The 22,664-nt window shown below is 52.3% G+C and overlaps 3 protein-coding genes across 9 annotated transcripts; 2 read left to right on the top strand and 1 right to left on the bottom strand.

Annotated features, from left to right (window-relative positions):
- Positions 1–759: 759 nt before the first annotated feature.
- Positions 760–3,612, top strand: CCDC107 (coiled-coil domain containing 107). The gene is made up of 6 exons (XM_008534350.2): positions 760–976; positions 1,066–1,217; positions 2,837–2,894; positions 2,981–3,071; positions 3,168–3,280; positions 3,360–3,612. Exons 1-6 carry the CDS (start codon positions 871–873, stop codon positions 3,605–3,607), a joined length of 768 nt encoding a protein of 255 aa, XP_008532572.1. The 5' UTR covers positions 760–870; the 3' UTR covers positions 3,608–3,612.
- A 320-nt stretch (positions 3,613–3,932) lies between these two features.
- On the bottom strand, positions 3,933–7,689 carry ARHGEF39 (Rho guanine nucleotide exchange factor 39). The gene is made up of 9 exons (XM_008534352.2): positions 7,414–7,689; positions 7,163–7,257; positions 6,783–6,903; positions 6,398–6,516; positions 5,745–5,815; positions 5,366–5,494; positions 4,992–5,221; positions 4,646–4,734; positions 3,933–4,476 (listed from the first exon to the last, which is right to left on the bottom strand). Exons 1-9 carry the CDS (start codon positions 7,549–7,551, stop codon positions 4,461–4,463), a joined length of 1,008 nt encoding a protein of 335 aa, XP_008532574.1. The 5' UTR covers positions 7,552–7,689; the 3' UTR covers positions 3,933–4,460.
- A 4,093-nt stretch (positions 7,690–11,782) lies between these two features.
- Positions 11,783–21,516, top strand: CA9 (carbonic anhydrase 9). 7 transcript variants are annotated; one of them, XM_008534346.2, is made up of 11 exons: positions 11,783–15,329; positions 16,171–16,203; positions 16,481–16,651; positions 16,799–16,941; positions 17,024–17,116; positions 18,314–18,380; positions 20,002–20,159; positions 20,364–20,508; positions 20,633–20,659; positions 21,102–21,183; positions 21,314–21,516. In XM_008534346.2, exons 1-11 carry the CDS (start codon positions 14,981–14,983, stop codon positions 21,378–21,380), a joined length of 1,335 nt encoding a protein of 444 aa, XP_008532568.1. In that variant the 5' UTR covers positions 11,783–14,980; the 3' UTR covers positions 21,381–21,516. The 7 variants fall into 7 exon arrangements, with proteins under 7 accessions (XP_008532568.1, XP_008532569.1, XP_008532566.1 ...); XM_008534347.2 differs by having other exon boundaries at positions 16,174–16,203; XM_008534344.2 differs by having other exon boundaries at positions 21,102–21,516.
- The last annotated feature ends 1,148 nt before the right edge of the window (positions 21,517–22,664 follow it).

A 22,664-nucleotide genomic window follows, 5' to 3' on the forward strand; every position in this document is an offset into this window, starting at 1 on the left:
CTCTCGAGTGGGGGAGGCAGGATTCTGGCCCGGGCAGAGGCCATGTTGCACCGTGTACCACGCTACATAATGCATGGCGGCTGCCAGACGGAGGGGGCGGGGAAGGGGAGGCCTTCGCAGGCAGAGGGAACCGCAGAACACTGACACGCGAAGAGCTGGGACTGGTTCCGCCGCGTCCGGGGCCCCCCCACGGGCCCCCGCAGCTGGGCCGCTGTGCAGGCTCCCCACGTCCTGCGTAGACGACCTTCAAAATGCTGCCGCGCCGAGAATGAGCCCCGTGTGGTTGGCGCGCGAAGGCGCACTGCCTGCGTAACTGGAGGAGCTGACGGACGGCCGCCCGCCGCACGCCGCTCGGCTCCCCGCCGTGGGGTCGCGTCTCGGCGGCCTAGGCAGTGACGGGCGGGCGGCCCTGCGTGCGCGCGCACGCGGCACTCTCTGCCCGCGGTCCGGGGACTTTCCCCTAGGCACTTGTCAGGAACCAGTCCCCCGTATGTAGCCTAGGAAACAGGCCTTCGGCACGGACTGCCGACCTAGCAGTGGCTCTAGCCTTTTATAGGGCCAGAACAGAATTTATCTTTTGGTTAGGGTGATAAAGGTTGGGGACGTGAGAAATAAAAACCACCTTCCGGCCTAATCTTCTAAGATTGTAGGCTTCTGAAGGCATTTCTGGCTAATAGAATACCTAAAAGATAAGAAAAACTCATTTAGGAAAGCTGGGCTAACAATCCTATGCAAAGAACGCCTAGCCCCGCCCACACATCAAGTGGGCGTGGCCTCCCGCCGGACCCGCTCCGGGGCGCAGGTACGCATGCGCACTGTGGCGCCCGGCCAACGCTGGCACCGCCCAGTGTCTCGTTCTGTCGGTCTGCGATGGCGAGCGTGAGCTCGCGAGCGGGTGTGCTCGGGCTGCTGCTTGTGTCTGCGCTGCCCGGGGTCCTCGGAGACCGCCCCAGCACCGACCTCCGGGCACACCCAGGTACCAGCCAGGGCTGCTGGAGGGAGGCTGGGACCGCCTACGGGTCCCAGGCCCCAGCTCTACTGACCATCCTCTACCCTCCTCCGCAGGGGACCCCGCCCACGACGGCCTTGGGGCTACGGAATCCCGGCGGCGGCCGCCGCCCAAGGACCAGCGCGAGCGGGCCCGGGCCGGGGCGCTACCTTTGGGGGCGCTGTACACTGCGGCCGTCGTGGCTTTTGTGCTGTACAGGTGTTTGCAGGTGCGGGACGACCCGGGGGTGGGATGCCCTGGGCCTGACTCTTCCCATGGGGGCAGTACAGTACCAAGAACAAGACACGTCTTTCCGTCAGTCTGTAAAATGAAAACGGTAGTTCCTTGGCTTTCCAACATTATGGTTATTTTGAGTATCCAGCGAGGTTAGGGTGGGAAGGGCGCTAGGCAAATTGTAAATAAGTAGTGACCATCACATTTAATCCTCCCGACAACCCAATGAAGACAGTAAGTCACTTGCTCGAGGTCAGCCAGAGCTAGTAACTGGCGGAGCTGGGATGCCAGCCCAGCGAGTGTCCACACTACAAAAGTGCAGTTCCTGGTGAGATTCCAGCCTTGGCACGAGCAGTTGATTACTGTAGCCACAGGGTTTTTAGAGTTCAGCGTACCAAGGAGTCTCATGTTCTCCTTGGGAAGTCCTGAAATGTGAACTGAAAGTACACTTTGGTGGATTGAAACTGTCGAAATGGAAAGTAAGTGCCTCCCAGGGCTGTATCTTCAGCCCTGGCCCTATCACTTACTTGCATTGGCAAATAGAGGACTGAACCAATTTGGAGATGGCATGAAGCTAGAAGGGATAGCTAATTAGGGATGGCTAATCATGATCCCAAATAGATGTGACAGGCTAGGATGAGGGACTGAACTTAATGATGAAATTTAACAAGGATAGATAATAAATTCTATTCTTGGACCAAGTCCAGTCTCAAAGAAACATAACTTATTAGTTGACTAATAACGTTCAGTTGTGTAATGTGACAACCCATTTCCCAAACCAATGCTAGGAACAAGATAATTGTGCTTTATCTTCTGATCAGAATGCTCCTGGAGAATTTTATTCTCTTTGGGGCACCGCTTTAAGAGCCCTACCTGCTCAGTAAAACCACCAAAGAAAACCGTGTCAAATAAGCACAGACTGAAGATGGTGATATTAAACCAGAGAAGACATGGGGAATGGGGCAAGGGGTATGCCATTGTCTTCAAATCCCGAGGGGCTATCATGGTGAAAAGACTCATGTCTTTTTGGAAGGCTCTAATCAGCACCATGGAAAGATACATGAAGGACAATGTTTGGCTTTGTATATAACCAGAGCTTTATCAAACTGGAGAGAGCTGCTCATTCCTGGAGGCGTTTCAGTAGACTGAATGACCATGTGTGGGGGCATACTGACATGTTGCTTCATGTCCTGGGTGAGGAGCTGGACTAGACGTGATTGTGATTCTCTGAGGTAAAAATCCGATAGGGGCCAACAGGGACCAGCAGGGTGGCGTGGTAGTTAAGTTCCCATGCTCTGCTTTGGTGGCCCAGGGTTTGCAGGTTCAGATCCAGCGCATGGACCTACATACTGCTCATCAAGCCATGCTGTCGCGGCATCCCACATAAAACAGAGGAAGATTGGCACAGATGTTAGCTCAGCAACAATCTTCCTCAAGCAAAAAGAGGAAGATTGGCAATGGATATTAGCTCAGGGCCAACCTTCCTCACCAAAAAAACAAAACACGACAGCTCTCTCTTCCTCAAGTTGTCCTCCTCCTCCTAACTGGCTTTGGGGACCGAGGTGATGGAGAACCTTGTTGTTGCAGTATTGCCCTTTCCTTCTTCCACAGCAGCAGAAAGATGAGGTTGCTGTTCTCCAGGAGGCGGGCAAGAAGGAATCGCTGCAGTCAGGTGGGTTTGCAGAAGTAGGTGCTTGGGCAGGGGTTAGGGCTCAGAAGGTAAGTGACCATTGCTCTCCTTTCCTCCCTTACCCCCAGAGCAACAGCTGGCCCAGCTGACACAACAGCTGGCCCAGACAGAGCAACACCTGAACAACCTGATGGCCCAGCTGGACCCCCTTTTTGAGCGGTAAGGAGAGCAATGACGCTGTGGCCAAGGGAACTTGTGGTAGGTGAGGGAAGTGGGGACATAGATTGGGCAGCCTCTGAGTGGATATATCTGCAGAGTGACAACCCTGGCTGGGGCCCAGCAGGAGCTTCTGAACATGAAGCTACAGACCATCCAGCAGTTGCTACAAGACAGCAAGCCACACAAGGGTGTGGAGGTTCCAGAACCAGGTAAAGGGTTGGGAGGTGAGAGTCTGGAGGAGGTAGAGACAGGTGCCGAAACTGGAACATGCCTATCTCCCCCTCACAGAGGCCAGCATCCCCTTTCCTGAGGACTCATGTATAGCGGAGGATGAGGCGGCAGCTGGTGACAGTCAGGATTGGGAGGAGCCCCTAAACTGGAGCACAGAGATAAGAAACCGAGCTGCTCCCTGGGAAGTGGAGCAGGGCCTAAGGAGAAGATGCAGCAAGGCTGCGGCGAAGGGCCCCACTCACGGCCCCCACTGGGAAAGGAGCGCAACAGCTGAAGGTTCAGTAAAACAAAGTCTGTTCTTGTGACTGGATGCTCCTGTGTGTTTTTTCCATTCCAGCGGGTCACACACACCCATACTAGGTGCGTAAGAAGAACTGGGCCTTCTTGAAAAGCTTCCCTTATTAGGACAAAAAGAGGCCGCTTTCCAGTGCAAGAGCCAGGAAGATAGAGGGAGCTCCAGTTCTTTCCCTTGTATTCCTGAGGCCACCATCATGTCAGTTTTCAGGGCATAAAAATCCCTTTTCTCATATCGTATAGCTGAGACAGAAAGGTCTTTCCCAAAAGAAACGTTACTAAAATCCAGTGGGAAAATAAATTATAGAAACCGCATACAACATAAAAATAGCCACATTTACAAAGCCACATCCTTGATAAACGACTCGCCATAGATACAGCACCGACCTTATCAGTCCCAAATCCCCTCATCTGTGTTGGAGGGGCTGGTTCGGCAGTTTCAGTTGGGTCAGACTTGGTTTCCTCATTCTTTTTTTTGTTTTTTTTAGATTTTTTAATTTTTTCCCTTTTCCCCCCAAAGCCCCCCGGTACACAGTTGTATATTCTTCGTTGTGGGTCCTTCTAGTTGTGGCATGTGGGACGCTGCCTCACCGTGGTTTGATGAGCAGTGTCAATGAAACACTGGGCTGCCTGCAGCGGAGCATGCGAACTCAACCACTCGGCCACGGGGCCAGCCCCTGGTTTCCTCATTCTTAAGAGCTGGTTAAATGACCTGGCATGGCTTGTTCTCAGGCAAACACAAAATGGTCCTTCTCAAACCATGAAGAGTCCTGCGTTTTGTTTAGTACTGAAGAAGATTCCTTTGTCCTCCTGATTCTGACCTATCCCTGAAGTATTCCGGATTCTGGAATTTGTAAGATTCCTCTAGTTCTTCTGGCCGCTGTGGAGAGGAGACGATCAGCTCGGGTTCTGGGATGACCACTCTATTCAGATAAAATCACCCAGAGGGTGGGGGTGGGAGGTCCCAGACAGATGTAGGACATGAGATAGGATCAGAACTGCTCATCTGCAGCTCGTAGGCCTCATCACAGCACTCTTCCTGAGCTTACCTGACAGCCAAAGTCAGACTGCAGTACCAGCGCAACAGCTCCTCCTGGTCTGTGGACATAAGCAGTAGCTTCTCATGGGGAAAGGACAGCTGGGGAGAGACCACCTCTTAGTACCTAGCTCAGAAAGGTCCAGGCTAAACCTGAAGGCCTTGCTGTTCCCATGGAGGTAATTCAGGGCTGAGGTGAGAACTAAGTTTGAACGTCAAACCCCAGATATCCTCTCTCAAGGTAGATTGCTCAGTTCCTATGAAAGGGGCCCAGGCCAAGGAGATAAACAGGTGCGTAGGCATTCGAGGCATATGTTGGGCCTCTGCCACCTTACCTAGGGCTCCTGCCTATCACTTACACTGAGAAGTCCACCGCAAGGGCCTCCTGAGTGGCCAAAGACCCTGTGGAGTTCACACTGGGCCATGGGGTAGAGGGCCTGGCAGGCAAAGGTGCCACTCTGCAGCAGGTGCAAGGGAGATCGAGGCTTGGCCATGAGGAGCACATCAGAGAAGAGGAAAAACATGCGGGGCCGAGGCTCCCCACGGGGAGGCACGACCAACAGCCAGCCCTGGCGTAGGAACCAGCGACCTGGGGGATGGGCAAACTGTTATTCTCGTGCAGATCCAGGACCATGATCCGCGGAAACAGAAAGAAACGTTATGTGCTGGCTCTGTCGAGGAAGAGGGGTAAGAAAAGGACAGATGAGGATTCAGGGGGATGTATGCAGACTACCTGAAGTAAGCCCCTTTGCCTGGCGTCCACTGAGCAGAGCCTGGACACGCCGGAGGTGCTGGTCATTCTTCTGTTTCTGACCAATGGTGTGAACTCTCTGGGCAGTCTCACTTATGAGCCGGGCAGCCCCTGGAATAACACATCCCACCCCACTCCCAGCGTAACTTTGACTTTGGGTGACTGGTGGAGGTGAAGGACAGGCTACTGCAGAGGGGACCGGGTCAGGGTCTAACTTCTTGAAGAGAAGGCAGGGCAATAGGGACATTGTGTACATGTCAATGGAAGATAGACGCATACCAGACCTTGGTGGAGGTCAGAACCAGAAAGGGATACAGGAGAGGCAGCCTCCTGCCTGAGTTGCAAAGGAGCAAGAACATACGTGTGAGCTGTTGGTGGTCAGGGCTGTTGGGATCTGTGTTTTCAGCCAAGATGACAACAAGATTCTCATACCTGGAATTAGACAGTTCGAAGTGTATGAGGGGAAGCAGAGCTGGGCAAAATCTCCTCTGCCTGACACACAGGTCACCCCACACATACTTCAGTCGCAAGGCCAGGAAAGATCTGCCTTTGGCAATTGTATCCTCTTCTTCTGGGAGTCAGAACCTGGGCTCACACCACATGGCCCTCTTCCATCCCATACTAGAGTCAGGGGCAGAGTGACAGTGCTTCGGGAGGCCAGATCCCAAGATGAAAGTTAACCCAAGAACGATGCTACAGACAATCTGACTATAAGCTCATAACTCATCCCAGGGACAGACATGCTAAGCTAGGCCAGCCTCTCATCTCAACAAACTTCCAGATACCCTGTCACTAGCCCTATGACAGGCCCCCTCACTTCAGCGCAGAGTCCCACAGTCTGCAGACCCCGGGTCTCCAGTGTGTTCACATTTACTCTTGCAAAAGGTTTTTAGGAGCAAGTTGTCCCAAGAGAGAGGCACTGGGACAGACCCCATGGAGTCCCACAAAGCTGAGAGCAGCAGCCATACAGACTCGGAAAACAGAAGTGGGTTGATTCAGGGTGAGTTCACTCACTGCTGGAGCCTCTGCAGAGGCAGAGGGAGCAGGTCCTGGAGCTGAAGGCCCCCAAACTCAGGGCGGCTTTCCTGAAGCTGAAGGAACCTCCGGAAACGTCTGTTTCTCTTTAGTTGCTCCTGGAGTGAGGGGGAAAGAGTTGGCAGCAGGGAGAGAAGCCACTCCTTATATTGTATTCATCTGTGTACACCTCCCCAGCCCTCAGTGGGCTGTGTGCTCCTGAGAGAACCCCTGTCTCCCTCCAGGGAATTTAGCACAGAGCTGGGGGCTAGAGGGCTCTATAAACGCTGGAACAGTGTGAATGAAGGTTGGGTCTCCAGATGAAGAGGAAACGTATGGGACAAGAGAGAAAGAGGGGCCGGACTTGAAGTCATCTTCGGGTTACCTGCAGGGTGGTCCAGGACCTTTCTGCGTTAGCAGCATATTGAGTGTAGAGCTCCAGGTGGGGGCAGAAGCCCTGCAGCCCCTGTCCCCAGTGCCCTCCTTCCAGGTAGGGAAGCAGCTCTCTGCGTGGGTGAGGACAACAGAAGAGCAGCCCAAGAGCTACTCAAGCACCACCTCATTAAACTCTCCTACCCCTGCCCCGGAGGCAGCGCTATTACCCCATTTTACAGATGGAGACCTGGAGCAGGTGAGGCACTGGCCCAAGCCCACAGGTGAAGTGACTGGCCAACTCTGAATATGAACCTGGGTCTCTCCGACTCCGAGCACTGCCAGAGGCCAGGGCTCTCCCTCCTGCCCTCTCCCCGCGCCCCTTCCACTCACTGGCTGGCGCCGTAAATGAGCTCCCAGGGCCCAAACAGGGCTTGGCGCTCTGGTGGTCGCAGGGTGCCCTTGGCTCTGAGAATCCCCACGAAGTACTGCGGAAGGAGAGAATACCCAACATAGTCTGCAGGGACAGGAGGCTGACGCCAAGGCGCAGCTGCCTCCACGCAGGCCGACAGGGCAAGACCCACCACCCCCGGGGTCACCGGCCTCGCAGAGACCCTGCCACACCCTGGGTGCCCGCCCCGCACCGTGGCCACCAGCCCCAGCTGCTCCTGGTAGCGCCGCTCGGTCTCCAGCAGCTCCCGGGCGGTGCGGGCGCGTTTCCGCTCCCAACGGGCGCGCTGCTCTCGCACCGGACACCGAGCGCCGGGGCCAGGGCTCGCCATGCCGGCGGAGACGGCCACAGTTCCGGCCGCCGCCCGCCGCAGATTCAAATCCCAACCGCTGCAGGGGCGGGGCCGCAGGGCCAGCGGGGCGCGCCCCCGGGCGCAGGGAGGCTGCGCGCAGGACGGAGCATGCGCGGCTGCCCCTGGACCGCGCGGGTCTGCTCCACACGGCCCCGCCCACCGCCAGGGCGGCGCTGCAGGCGCTCGGGGGACCCCCGGGCCAGTGTCTCTTGGGGCAGGCGAGTGGCCCTCCTCTGAGCGGCACTAAGTTGGGGGAGCAGCCTGGACTTTGAGTCAGGAGACTTGGGGGGTGCAGACACTGGCAGGGCCTCAGTGTCCCATCTGTAGAATTGGGAAGGGGCAATAGTTACGGCTCATATTCTGTCCTGGGCCCGTGCCAGACGCTGGGGTTCAGTCGTTCCCAGTGCTTTCACTGCTAAGAACCCTCACGGGTCCTAAGGTTTGAAATATTTTGGCTCCCGAACAAAAGTTTATGGGTTTTAAGTTACTAACTCATTTTCTTATTTCATACTGATCCGGAACCTGACACCCAGTTAGCTTCTGGTCAGCAGGTGTCAATAACTAACGTGGTGGTTCGGAATTGCAGTGATTCCGTCCAAAGGCAAAAGCTTGGAGTTGATTAGTCTTTGCTACTTAGTCAAACATAAAATGTAGCACATAATCCTTACTTAGGTGTTCAAAAGAATTTGCAGTAGGGGCGGCCAGGTGGTCCAGTGGTTAAGTTCTCGCGCTCTGCTTCTGCAGCCCAGGATTTTGCCAATTGGGATTCTGGGCGCGGACCTAACAGAGCTCATTAGGCCACGCTGAGGCCAGGTCCCACATAGCAGATCCAGAAGAACCTACAATTAGAATATACAACTATATACTGGGGGGCTTATGGGAAGAAGAAGTCAGAAAAAAAGTCCTCAAAAAAAAAAATTGCCTGTAGCTCTAGAGGGTAAGTCGGCAGTGCCATTTTGTCAGTATTTATGAGAAATCTTAGAAAATGCCTGGTCTTATGACCTATGATTCCACTTTTAGGAATGCATCCAGAAAAATAGATATATGGACAAAAATACATGTAACTCATGTGTGGCACAATGATGTGTAGCACAATGTTGTTTATAACAACTGAAAACTAAATGTCCAGTGGTAGTGAATTGGCTAGGAAAATTATGGTACAACTATATGAAAGAATAAGATGAAAGCATTAAAAGTAATGTAAAGAAGCTATCAAAGGAGATTTTTCAAAAAATTAGAAAATAGAAATACTGTACGACCCAGCTATCCCACTACTGGGTATTTATCCAAAGAACTTGAAATCAACAATTCAAAGAAACTTATGTACTCCTATGCTCATGGCAGCATTATTGACTATAGCCAAGATGTGGAAGCAACCCAAGTGCCCATCAACTGATGAATGGATAAAGAAGATGTGGTGTATATATACACAATGGAATACTTCTCAGCCATAAAAAAAAGACAAAATTGTGCCATTTGTGACAACATGGATTGACCCTGAGGGCATCATGCTGAGCGAAATAAGTCAGACAGAGAAATACAAACACAATATGGTTTCACTCACATGTGGGAGATAAACACATAAGAAGAACAGATTGATGGTTGCCAGAAGAGAAGGTGGGGGTGGGGGGTGGGCAAAAGTGGTAAAGGGGCATATGTGTACGGTGACAAATAAAAACTAGAACACAATGCAGCCTATATAGAAACTGAAATATAATAATGTACACCTGAAATTTACACAATGTTATAAGCCAATATGACTTCAATAAAATAAAAAAATTTTTTAAAGCTATCAATATGAAAAAATACACAAAGTATATTCCAAGGGAAGAAAGCAGGCTACAAAGCTGTGTGTACAGTACGATCCCATTTATGTATAATATATATTATTATTCTATTATATATATTATATATGACTGGAAGGATAAACAATCAAAAGGTAATTGTGGTTTTTACCTCTGGGTAATGGGATTGAAGATAATTCAACAAATATCTATTAAGTACCTAATCTGTGCCAGGCACTGGATCACTGAGGTTAAAGGGATAAATGGGACAAATAGGGTGATTTTTTAAAATTCCCTTATACTTTTCTGCCTTTCTCAAGTTTTCTGCTGGAGCATGAGTGCAGTACTTTGTAGTTAGAAAAAAATGCCATTAAAACCCAAAATGTTAGACAGATATTTTAGACCCTATTCCTACAACTGTGGACTCCTAGGAATCTGGGCCCTGAGCCAAGAACCAGGGTATTGTCAGAGTTCTGAGGTCCCCCCTAGCTCTCTGGCATTCTAAGAATTCTGAGGATGGAGAAATGCTGGACTCAGATCAGGGAGAAACAACTTGAAGCACTTGATGGAGCAAAGAGAGAGTTTGGGGCAGACTGTACTTTGGACTCAGGTCCCAAACTGGTGGTGCCACATAGGTGGAGGACTGGCTACACTGTCTCAGGTGACTGTGAGACAGTCTGCACCAAGAACTCAAGTGTGGGAGGGGACAGATAATCCCACGCTAATCGGGATCCCTGTGAGCCCGGGTGACGGGAACAGAGCACAACGCCCGGGGGGCAGTAGTGATGGGGTGTCTGGGTGTGCTGCCAGTGTGTGAGTGTGCTTTGGGTGGATGGGAGAGGGCTAGGGAATAGACCCTACTGTGAACTCAGATGGGGGAATCATCCAACTTTGGAGAAAGAAGAGGGCAAAACTGAGAAAACACACTGAGCAGAGTTGGAGACAACTGATGCCCTGGGACCAAGTCTCCCACAGAGCAAGTCAGGCACACCCCATACTATACCTGGAACAGATGTCCACTCTACTCACAAAGCCAAAGGAAGGAGGAGTCAGGGGTGGAGGAGCAGAGGGCAGTCAACAACCTCTCTATCCTTGACCTTCAACCTCTGCTTTCAACTCACTAGGTGCTGGAGAATCCCTAGGGATGCCTTCAACAACAATCATCAGTCATTCCACAAAAACCAAATGCCTCTCATGTGCCCCGTCCTAGGCATGAAGATGAAATGGTGGACAAGAGAAATATGACCCCTGCCCTTATGGATGCTTATGGTCCTGCTTGGCAGACATGGTAAGGAGACACCACAAAATGAGAGAAATGTTACAAGGGAAGTATAGGCTCTCCGCATGCACCAGTGAGGGACAGACCCTGTCTAGGAGTTAGGGAAGGCTTCTGGGAGGAACTGTTACCTGAAGGATGTGCAAAACCTGGTGAGGCAGGGCTGGCAGTGGGGGAGAGGTGAAGAGACAAACAGCACGGACAAAGGCTTGGAGACAAAATACACGCACACACGTGCACACACACATGCAATGCATTCAAGGAACTGCTAGAATGCAGTAAGACTAGAGCAGAGATTGCAAGAGAGAGAGTGATGAGAAAGGAGACTGGAGAGAGAGGCAGAGGCCAAACCATGGAGAGAATTTATATCAGTAAGACTATGTCACAAATAACAGTAAATTAAAATTGGTTAAACACCAACAAATTTATTGGCTCATGCAACTGAAAAGTCCAGATGTAGGTAGGCCCTAGGGTTGGCTTAATCCAGCAGCTCAGTAATACCACCACCGATTGGGGATGTCCGTTAGGCAGGTGGTTATGGACCTGACATAGAGGAGAGAGTCCCACTGGAGATACTGGGCTGTCATCAGCTTATAGAAGCCATGCTAGTGGATTAAACTGCCTACAAAGAGGATGAAGAGGGATGGGGCAGAGGCATGAGGGTCTCCAACACAAACCCATCCTTTCTCATCCTGTGCATCCACTTCAGTTCCAAAATTGCTCATGCAGAGGGGGGCTAAATGTGGCCCCACAAAGACGTGTCCATGTCCTAACCCCTAGAACCTGTGAATGTGAACTTATTTGGAAAAAGCGTCTCTGTGGATGTAATTAAGCTAAGGATTTTGGGATAAGATCATCCTCGATTATGCAGGTGGGCCCCACATCCAGTGACAAGTGTTCCTATAAGAGATACCCAGTGAAGAGACACAGGGACAAGAGGAGAAGGCCACGTGAAGTTGGAGTTATGCAGGCCCAAGTCAAGGAGTGCCTGGAGCCGCCGGAAGCCAGAAGAGGCCCTAGGTCCTCAGAAGGAGCAGGGTCCTGCCGACACCTTGGTTTCAGATTTCTAGCCTCCAAAACTGTGGGATTAAAAACGTCTGTTGTTTTAAGCCACCAGTTTGTGGTAACTTGTCACAGCAGCCCTAGGAAACTGACACAGATGGCGAGGTGGGCCAGAGCTACAGGTCAGCCTCACAGCCCCAGAAGGGCTTTGATCCATCTTTGCTTCGGATCCATGGCTGGGGAGTAAGGGTCTTTTTGTCCTCCTACCCCACCAACAAACAGCTCCCTCCTCTGCAACCCTAGGATAAGCAGAGACACGGCCCTCAGTGTCTGAAGAAACAGACCCCCTAAGGACAAAAGACTTGGCCTTAAGCAACACAGAGAGGTGGTGTGCCAGGTGGGAGGGAGCCCCAGTCAGTCAGTTCTGAGTATGTTCTGTCCCAACCTGGGAGGACTCGGGAAACAAGACTCAGGGAGCTCAAACCTGTTTTAGGGTTTGGCAGACTCCCAGCTGCGAAGGCAGGATCCAGGATCAGAGTCCACATTCCCCAGCCAGACCAGAGACACAGTCACACACAAAGAGAGCTCAAGAAAGAGGCAGGTCTACGAGAATGGCATTTGGAAAATTAGAATCTATAGCAGAGAGAGACCTGCAGCTAGATGCAGAGGAGGACCGGAAGACTGAGAGAAGGCAGCAGAGATGGCAGGGCATGGTGGACATACAGAGCGCCACGGAGAAGCACACAGGGAGACCTTGACAGAGACCTAAAAAGGAAAGAGGTGGAAACATTCAGAACATTTGGAAAGAGGGAAAATGAAATAAAGCTGGGACTGCTGTTGGAGAAAGATCTCCAGACATCCAGACTCGACTCCAGTTAGCATGGTGCTTCTGTCCTCTGTGCTTCCCGTGACTTCTCCCACCACAACCAGATCAGTCGTTACCACATTCCGTCTTGTCCAGGTCCATCCAATTCTGATATGACTATGTACCTTCCACGTGTCAGGGTCCAAGCACAGTGCTGACAACTCAGCTGACCAAGACAATGAGCTGACTGTCCAGAACGCACACTGGATCAGATTGCCATGGATGGCTCTTAATTTGGCTCCAGAAATGGCAACCTAGATTTTCAGGCTGACTACCTCCTAAGATGGCCACTTGCAGGACAGCTGTGGTTCAGCTGCACAGGTTTTGGTATTCAGTATGACAGTCCCTCTGATAAGGCAGATAATTTGAGGTGCCGTAAAAATGTGATGTCATGCTCCTGGAATAAGTGTGGTTTGACACGCATAGATCATTGACAACGAGCTCCCTGAGGGCAGGGAAGGCGTCTTAGTTAATTCGGTTTTTCTCAAGCCCTGGCAAGTTGATCTGCAGAGAGAAAAATGCTCAATAATGGCTGTTGAATAAAAAACTGACTCGATCAATCAAATACTGGACTCTGCCCTTATGGATCTCAAGGTTAATAGAGCAGATAAAATGTCATAAATCAGCTTCCTGTGAATTAGATGGTGGACAGTGTTATTAGCAAGGGCAGGCAAAGAACTGTGGTGGTTCAGAGGCACCCAAAATCTCCTCCTGTGGTGTAGAGTTGGTCAAGAAAGATTTCTTGTAGGAGGTGGCTTTTGAGCTGAGTCTTGAATGACAGATGGGATTTAGACAGAGGAGATAGTAAAACTACTTAACGTGGTACTTAACGTGGGCGCACAAGTACTGATCCATCTGCGTGGAAGCTGGCATTCAAGTGCGGTCCTTGAGGAGGTTAGGAGTCTCCAGGGAGGAGTCCAGTAGCAGAAGCACCCTGAAGCTAGGGGCTAGTTACCAACAGGATTAGAAATATTTCAATATATCTAATTAGCCTCTATAACCATACAGGTGCATACCTACTGAGTGTCAGCCCCAGACATGAACCTCCTGAGATGGCCTCGCTCTCTCCTGCTTTGTCAAAGCCATAGAGGCCTTACTAGAATGAGAGCTACAGAACAGTAGAGGCTGTTCTCTAGTTCAACCCCGCATCCCTGGGGCCTAGGAAAGTTCCTGGAGGATTGGAGCAGGCTCCATAAACGTTTGTCAAATGAATAGGCCACTGGGAACCCCAAGCCCATTCTTGGGAGCCTCTCCCTCTTCGTTTCCTTGCACCTGCTCTCTGCCTCCAATCCATGTTCCACACCAGCCCTCAACATGACCTAATATGAGAACTGGATTCTGTCATTCTCCTGCTCAAAATATTTGGTGCCTCCCCTTTGCCCAGAATACCATTCTCCTCATTGTTTTTGCCAATTGAACTGCTACTTTTTCAAGGCCCTGATCAAATCTGCCTATTTCTGTATTACCTTCTGAGGCAGAATTAATCACTCTCCTCTAAATATTATGATAGTGTTTGCCATCACTCACTAGACAGTGAGCTCCTCTGGACAGGGACTGTGTCTTATTCATTTCTTATTCATTTCCGTAGTCCATAGCCCTGTGCCTGACATATGGTAGGTGTTAAATAAACACTTGTTAATTGTAGGAGTGAATGGCATTCCAGGCAGTGAGACCTAGAGGAACAAAGGTGGTCAAAAGTTGGGGGAAAAAATGAATAGTTTAATTTAGCTGAAGTTTGAGGGAGAATAGGAGGAGATAAGATGGAAAGGTCTCTTAGGTAAGATTTTGAAGGGACTTGGAGGTCGTTTAGAGGGAGCAGATGAACAGATGGAAGATACTTTGGTAGGCAGTGGGAAGTCAGTGAAGGTTTTTGAGTAGAGGTGTAATATGATGAAAAATAAATTTAGTTTAAACCCATCAGAGCCCCTGTCATACATATACTCAGTTTTCCACTCCTGCTCAAATTCGCCTCCCACCTACTCATCCATCCTCCCCTACCCAGGCGCCCCCAGTTTGCCCTACCCCTTTATTGCGCCCTGGCTGGGCTAGGCATGTAGACATGGGATGCTTCCCTCTCAGCCAGGGGATGTGGGGGCCCCAGCTCCCTGTCTTTCCCTTTCCCTGCCTGGGGCTGGGAAGCAGGCCAGGGTTAGCTGGAGCTGGCTGGCGAGCAGCCTGGTGGCGCCAGGGAAAGCCTGTATAGTGCCAGGTGGTGCCTTGGGTTCCAGGCTGAGCCCATGACCCCGATAACCTTCTGCCTCTGCACATACCTGCCCCTCACTCCACCCCCATCCAGGCTTTGGTATCAGGGAGGGGGATAGGGCCAGACAGACCTGTGGAACTTTGGCTCCATCTCTACAAAAGGGCATTCTGTGAGTCAGCCTGCTCCCCTCCAGGCTTGCTCCTCCCCCACCCAGCTCCTGTTGCCGATGCACGTACAGCCCGTACACACCGTGTCCGGGACACCCTATAGTCAGCCGCATGGCTCCCCTGTGCCCCAGCCCCTGGCTCCCTCTGTTGATCCCAGCCCCTAGCCAGGACCCTGCTGTGCAACTGCTGCTGTTACTGCTGCTCCTGGTGCCTGCCCATCCCCAGAGCCTGCCTCGGATGCAGGGGACTCCCCCAATGGGAGGAGATTCATCTGGGGAAGATGACCCACTGGGTGAGGATGACCTGCCCAGTGAAGAGGACCCATCTAGAGAAGAGGACCCACCTGGAATGAAGACTGAACCAGGAGAAGAGGACTCTCTGAAGTTAGAGGATCTACCTACTGTTGAGGCTCCCAGGGACACTCGAAGCCCCCAGAATAATGCCCACAGGGACAACAAAGGTAAGTGGTTGTCAGCCCTACAAATGTAGACTCTGGGAGGTTCGTGCCTTTCCTCACTAACTCCAGCCCAGGCCGGGGTTCTTCAGGGAAGGAGGGGAGCCTGAACTCTGACAGCAGCCTTTCCCAATCCCAGGGACTCCTGTGCCACTGGAGCCATCTCCCCTTTCAGAGCTAGAAAGGGACAGATGGGGAGACAAAAAAGGGGCCTAGATGGAGAAAGGTGAGCATGAAGAGAGGGGAAAGAAGAAAGGGGAAGGTTAGAGAGGAGCAAGCGATGAGGAAAGTGGAGAGAGAGAACATAGGTGGTGAGAGGGAAGAAGAGAGGGAAGACGAGGGGATCAGAGGAAGAGCAGGAGGGACATGTAGAGATCGCCCCATCTTCAGTCCACAGAGGAAGAAACTGACACCTAGAAGAAGGAAACAGCAGGTATGGGAACCTGGTATCATGACTCCCAAGCCAGGAACTTTGGGAAGGGGGTTGGAGACCAGAAGGGGAAGAGGGATGAGTGGGGAGGAGTGATGAGTAAGGGAGAAAGGAAAGATGGGGTACCGATTTGGGCCTGGGGACTGAGGCTCCACCCACTTGGCAGACCCTAAGACAATGGCTGCAAACTGGTATCTCCGGGGCCAGTAGGGCCTTCATGTGGCCCACCAGGCTGTCGTGGTATGTTTGGTTGCAATCTATTGTGCTTTCCACCTGGCCCGCTTCAGGCATTTCTGTTACCTGCTATGCCCTGTGAGGCATCTGAGTTTGTGAACCCCTGCTAGTGAGAGGGATCCACCTCGTTCTAGCCACTGGGGAAGGACTGGGCTCGAAGATCAGTCTCTTCATCTCTTTAAGCAGGTGATGACCACAGACATTGGCGCTATGGAGGTGAGACACCAACCCGCTACACAGACCCAATCTGGGCACCCAGCTCTGCCGATCTGACTCCCCAGCCATGCCCCAACTCTGGTCCTGGGCCCGCCCCCCCCACTGCACCCACGTCGGCCAGGCCCCAACACCGCCTGCTGCCTGTCTCTGTCCACATCACCGATTTCTATTTCCCGCCCCGATGCCTCCTGACTCCGCCCCTCATTATTTCTATCCCGCTTCCCTAAAAGTTCCCGATCTTGTCACCAGACTTCCTGCCCACACTTCCCCACCGCAGGCGACCCGCCCTGGCCGCAGGTATCGCCAGCCTGCGCAGGCCGCTTCCAGTCCCCAGTGGATATCCGCCCCGAGCTAGCCGTTTTCTGCCCCGCCCTGCGCTCGGTACAACTCCTGGGCTTTGAGCTCCCGCCGTTCCCCGAACTGCGCCTGCGCAACAACGGCCACACGGGTGAGGGGTCTGGGGGCGGAGCCTCAGGGGGGCGGAGACTGTCTGGGCGGAAGGGGCCGGGGGAATCCGGTCGCTCAGCGGGTGCTCGGCAGTGGGGCTGGCCCCATGGGCGGGCCCGGCTCAGCTCACCTGCCTTTCCTGCCACAGTGCAGCTGACCCTGCCTCCCGGGCTGGAGATGGCCCTGGGCCCCGGGCGGGAGTACCGGGCTCTGCAGCTGCATCTGCACTGGGGAGCTGCGGGCCGCCCGGGCTCGGAGCACACGGTTGGCGGCCACCGTTTCCCGGCCGAGGTGAGCGCGCAGCTGTTTGCGGAGGGGCGAAGGGGGCGCGCCCCCGGGATGGTGCCCACTCCTGCACTCGTGTCCTCTTCAGATCCACGTGGTTCACATCAGCACTGCATTTGCCAAAGTGGATGAGGCCATGGGACGCCCGGGGGGCCTGGCCGTGTTGGCCGCCTTTCTGCAGGTACCAGCCGTGGACACTCCCACTCCCTGCTTCCCCGCCCCGGGCTCCGTGTATCTTCCTCCCAGAGACCCCATCCCAGCACATTCACCCTGGCATCTGGCTGTCATCCCCATTAACTCTTTAGTTCATTCGTTCAGTACGCACTGTGAGGGGCCAGCCTGGTGGCGCAGCGGTTAAGTTCACGCGTTCTGCTTCTGTGGCTGTGGGTTCACCGGTTCGGATAACGCACAGCTTGGCAAGCCATGCTGTGGCAGCGTCCCACATATAAAGTAGAGGAAGATGGGCTCGGATGTTAGCTCAGAGCTAACCTTCCTCCAAAAAAAACCCCATTGTGAGCCACGCACTGGGCTGGAAACCGTGGGCCCATGGGTCCCTGTCTCTCAGGAAAACATACAGCCAGTGAGAGAGGCTGACAGGATACACCTATAGGAAGGTAGTCAGAGTAAAAGAGGTATTCAGGGAAGGCTTCAGAGAGGAGGTGAAACCCAAAGCCTTCATTCATGGGAAAGGCTCAGAACATGGCCCATTCAGGAAATGCCAGAATGGCAGATGCACTAGACTGGACATCAGGTAATTTCTCTAATACTCCTATGACCCATAACACATAATTTCCCCCTTTGTGAAATGCAATAAAGTCTAGAGAAATATTTAGTGACCTCTTTGGCTACATACATAATGATTAGAGGAGGCTGATAAAATGGAGGCGCTGAGACACCTGCTAGGCTCACTCACTGCCTCATGGCACAAAGTTCAGAGACGCACCTGGGAAATAGTGTGTCCTAGCTCCAGGGGTCAACACGTGAATTATGAGGTGAATGCAGAGGTAACACGAATACAAAGGTTGTAATGGTTTTCTTTGGGGATACCATGGACTGTCGGGGGACAGCGATGAGTGAGACTGAAGAGTAAGAAGGGCCCAGGTCCCTGAGGGCCTTGTATCCTAATGAGGTGACCCACCTTCCTTCTCCAATGTGCCCTTGAAAACTAGTCTGCCAAGCTTGTTAGGTTATTTTGCAAAATAAGAGTAAATGGACTTTGAGTAATAATACATAAGATTTTATGTTCTTCTCACATGCTCAGAGTTGAGGAATGGGGCGGGGCTGAGGAATGGGAACCCCCCTCACCTCAGGCCCCAGCCCAGCCCTAGCCATGGCCTTAGATACACGTATTAACCTGTCTTGCACTGTCATCTCCTAGGAAGGCCCAGAAGAAAACAGCGCCTATGAGCAGTTGTTGTCACACTTGGAAGAAATCACTGAGGAAGGTCAGTTTGTTGGTCTGGACACTAGCCTTGATACCCTTGTTCATAAAGAATCGCCCTTGGGGCACCGGCCCGGTGGCTGAGCAGTTAAGTTCACGCGCTCTGCTTTGGCCGCCCGGCGTTTCCCCAGTTCGGATCCTGGGCAAGGACCAGGCACGGCTCATCAGGCCATGCCGAGGTGGCGTCCCACATGGCACAACCAGAGACACTCACAACTAGAATATACAACTATGTACGGGGTTGGTGGGGGGGCCTTTGGGGAGAAGAAGGAGGAAAGAAAAAAAAAAGAAGATTGGCAACAGATGTTAGCTCAGGTGCCAATCTGTAAATAAAAAAGGGAATGGCTCTTGGGTGAGCCTCAAGTCTGAGCACACAGGTGGGCTGCCTCCTGGAGAGGGGCTGGTGAGTGAGCTGGCCGACTGCGATCTTGACAGTAACTATGAAGCTGAACAGAGGCAGACGGACAAAGGCACACTGCTGCCACAGGCTTTATGGTCAAAAACCGAAAACCAAACCAAACCAAAATAAGACAGAAAGCGAATAAGACCAAGAAAATAGTGTTCGGAACTTCAGGGGTTGACTCTGGAGAGTTAAAATTTTTCTTCTTAAATGTCAAATATTTTAAATTTATAAATACTTTTGTTGGAAATCTTTTCCTTCTCAGTCACTCTAGGACATTTTGTCTCACTTACCTTACTGGACCTTAAGTTTTGCCACACTAGAGGGAACTGTGCTTTTTGAGTTTTTGTATCTATTTTTTATAGTTGCAAATATATATAGTTATTTACAAGTTATTCAGCTCATTTCCCCTTTTTTTTTTTTTTGGCCAAAGTAGATTCACCTTGAGCTAACATCCATTGCCAATCTTCCTTTTTTTGCTTGAGGAAGATTTGCCCTGAGCTAACATTTGTGCCAATCTTCCTCTACTTCTTATGTGGGTTGCTGCCACAGCATGGCCACTGATGAGTGGTGTAGGTTTGCACATGAGAACCTAACCTGGGCTGCCAAAATGGAACGTGCCAAACTTAACCACTAGGCTGTGGGGCCAGCCCCTCATTTTCCCTTTTGATTCACTCTGGGCTTAAATCTGTGGTCTAGCATATTATCATAGTATGAAAGTAAGAGTAAAGATTCAGAGGGAGGCCGTAAGGAGACACTCTCTCACTCTGTGAGGCCCCCGAGCCCTTTACTTTCTTTTTTTTTTTTTTTTGAGGAAGATTAGCCCTGAGCTAACTTCTGCCAGTCCTCCTCGTTTTGCTGAGGAAGCCTGGCCCTGAGCTAACATCCGTGCCCATCTTCCTCTACTTTATATGTGGGACGCCTACCACAGCATGGCGTGCCAAGCAGTGCCATGTCTGCAACCAGGATCCGAACCAGCGAACCCCGGGCCGCTAAGAAGCGGAACGTGAGAACTTAACTGCTGCGCCATCGTGCTGGTCCCTTTTACTTTCTTCTGAGTTACGTCTTTGCTGAGTTATGGGAAGGGACACACTTGGTGAAGAAGCAGTCTCAGGGAGTTGAGTCAGCTTGGCTTCTGGGAGATGAAACTGTATCCCTGCTCATCCCCGAAGCTTTGGGGGCAAGGAGGACCCAGGTGGGACTCCAGCACGGATCCTCTCCATAGACTCAGAGACTTGGATCCCAGGACTGGATGTGTCTGCACTGCTGCCCTCTGACCTCAGCCGCTACTTCCGATATGAGGGGTCCCTGACCACACCCCCCTGTGCCCAGGGGGTCATCTGGACTGTGTTCAACCAGACAGTGAGGCTGAGTGCTAAGCAGGTGAGGCTGGGGTGTGGTGGTGACATAGGGGGTGTGGGGAAAGGGGTCTGGGATGACATGAAGATGTGCAACGAGATGAAGAGGCCGTGTGGGAGATGAGGGGGACTTGGAGGGTGGAGCCCGGAGGTGCTGGCTATGAGTAGGCCTGTGGCCCTTTTGTTTCCTTGTCATGAGCCCACCCCCACTGTCTACTGACCTCCTTAGCTCCACACCCTCTCTGGCTCCCTGTGGGGACCTGACAACTCTCGGCTACAGCTGAACTTCAGGGCCACGCAGCCTTTGAATGGGCGAGTGATGGAGGCCTCCTTCCCTGCTGGAGTGGACAGCAGCCCTAGGACCACGGAGCCAGGTGCAGCTTGGTCTGGTGCCCCATAGTGCCATGTCCCCAAGCCACTCAGCCGCATCCTCATCCGGGCCTGTGTCTGTCACTGGTGTCACAGGCCCTGACTCTAATGTCTCCTCTTTCTTTTCAGTCCACCTGAACTCCTGCCTCGCTACTGGTGAGTCTGTGCCTCTCCTCTGGCTCCTGATGCTGGAGAGGACGCCCGTTGGCACTATTCAGCCCCAGGGGCTAGTCACGGCCACCGCTGCCTCTCTCCTTTTCTGCAGAACAGACCTCCAACCCCAGTAGGATAGAGTGTCAGATCAAGGTGGCGGTTCCACCATTGTCCCCAGGGCAAGAATTAGTCAGAATGAAGGTCCAGAAATCTCCTAGCACCCTCCTTCACAAATAATCTCTTTAGTTTTCAGGGAGGGAAAACGTGCTTACCTTACCCCTTCTTGTGTGTCCACCCCCATCCCTTTGCTAGTCTCTTCTGGATTCTGAGACACTGGGGGCAGCTGGAGAACTTGGGGCAGGGGTGGGGGGACACACGGAAGCAGTCTCTGAGGGAACCTGTGGACTCCTCTCCACTCCCTGAGGCAGCCTCTTGTCTCCCCCAGGGGACGTCCTGGCCCTGGTTTTTGGCCTCCTCTTTGCAGCCACCAGCATTGCCTTCCTTGTGCACATGAGAAGGCAGCAGAGGTATGACGCTGGCCCTGCCTCAGGCACAGCCCCCACCTCCCCAAGTGGAGTCCAGAACAGCTTCATGCAAATTGCGGGCAAGTGAGCTCGTCCTAGGCCAGTTTTCTGATTTAGGCTTCCTGTTGTGTAGACTCAGAAGTGGGACCAAAGGGAGTGTTAGCTACCACCCAGCAGAGGTCACGGAGACTGTCGCCTAGAGGCCTGCAACTTGGAGACTGTGCAGAGCCAGCAGCCAGGAGTGAGGGGCACTGGAGGCTTTGTTGTGTCCTGCCCATCACACCACTTCCTTTTTAACCTCCAAGGGTTTTTTTTAAATAAATGTTTCTCATGAAAGATGTGGAAGGCACCTTTGTTCCCCAAATCAGAAGGATGATGTATTCACTTCCAATTGCTGCTGTAACAAATTACCACACACTTAATGGTAACGCACATTTAGTCTCTTAGAGTTCGCAAGGTCAGAAGTCCAAAGTGACTCTTACAGGCTAAAGTCAAGCTGTTGGCAGGAGTGGTTCTTTCTGGACGCTCCGAGCGGCTGTTTCCTTGCCTTTTTCAGCCTCTAGAAGCAAAGCATTCCTTGGCTTGTGGCCCCTTCCTCACATTGCTCCAAACTCTTGCTTCCATTGTCACATCTCACCTTCTTGCCTCCCTCTTCTAAAGACCCTTGTGGTCACATTGGGCCCACCCAGATAAACTAGGATAATCACCCTTTCTCAAAATGCTTACCCATTCCCATGTAACATTTCATAGGATTAAGGTGTGGACATCTTGGGCGGGGGTCACTATTCTGCCTACACAGGTATTAGCAGGAAGAGGGCAGAAATGACCGATATTGTTGGAATGGCCTCGAGTGTGTGTGTGTGTGTGTGTGTGTGTGTGTGTCGGGGGTAGGGCAGTGGGTAGGGGCGGAAGCCTTGAGGCTTACCATCACATCAAGGCTTTGGGCTCTCACCCTGCTCAAGTACAACCTGTGTAGCTTTGCAATGTTGTCTGCAGATTGTGTTGTGTGGCCCAGCCGCCTGCCGGAATGGGGCAATGCTGTGACAGCAGCTCCTCTGCCCTGCAGGGAGTAGGGGCCAGGATGTTCCCCCGGCCCTGTTGGGCTGTCTGCTTCACGTGGCCTGCTCACAACCCCTCCTTATTTATTTAATTTAATTAATTTTTTGAGGAAGATTAGCCCTGAGCTAACATCTGCCAATCCTCTTTTTGCTGAGGAAGACTGGCCCTGAGCTAACGTCGGTACCCACCTTCCTCTACTTTTTATATGTGGGACACCTGCCTCAGCATGGCTTGCCAAGTGGTGCCCTGTCCGCACCCTGGATCCAAACTGGCAAACCCGGGGCTGCCGAAGCGGAACATGCAAACTTAACCGCTGCAGCACTGGGCCGGCCCCAATACAACCCCGCCTTAATGAGCCCAGTGCCCCCACCTCTTGGCTCCCATTGCAGAGCATGGACCCAGGCCCTGCTCACTCAAAGGTCTCC

Source organism: Equus przewalskii, chromosome 26, assembly GCF_037783145.1.
Source record: "Equus przewalskii isolate Varuska chromosome 26, EquPr2, whole genome shotgun sequence".
NCBI classification, from domain to species: Eukaryota; Metazoa; Chordata; class Mammalia; order Perissodactyla; family Equidae; genus Equus; species Equus przewalskii.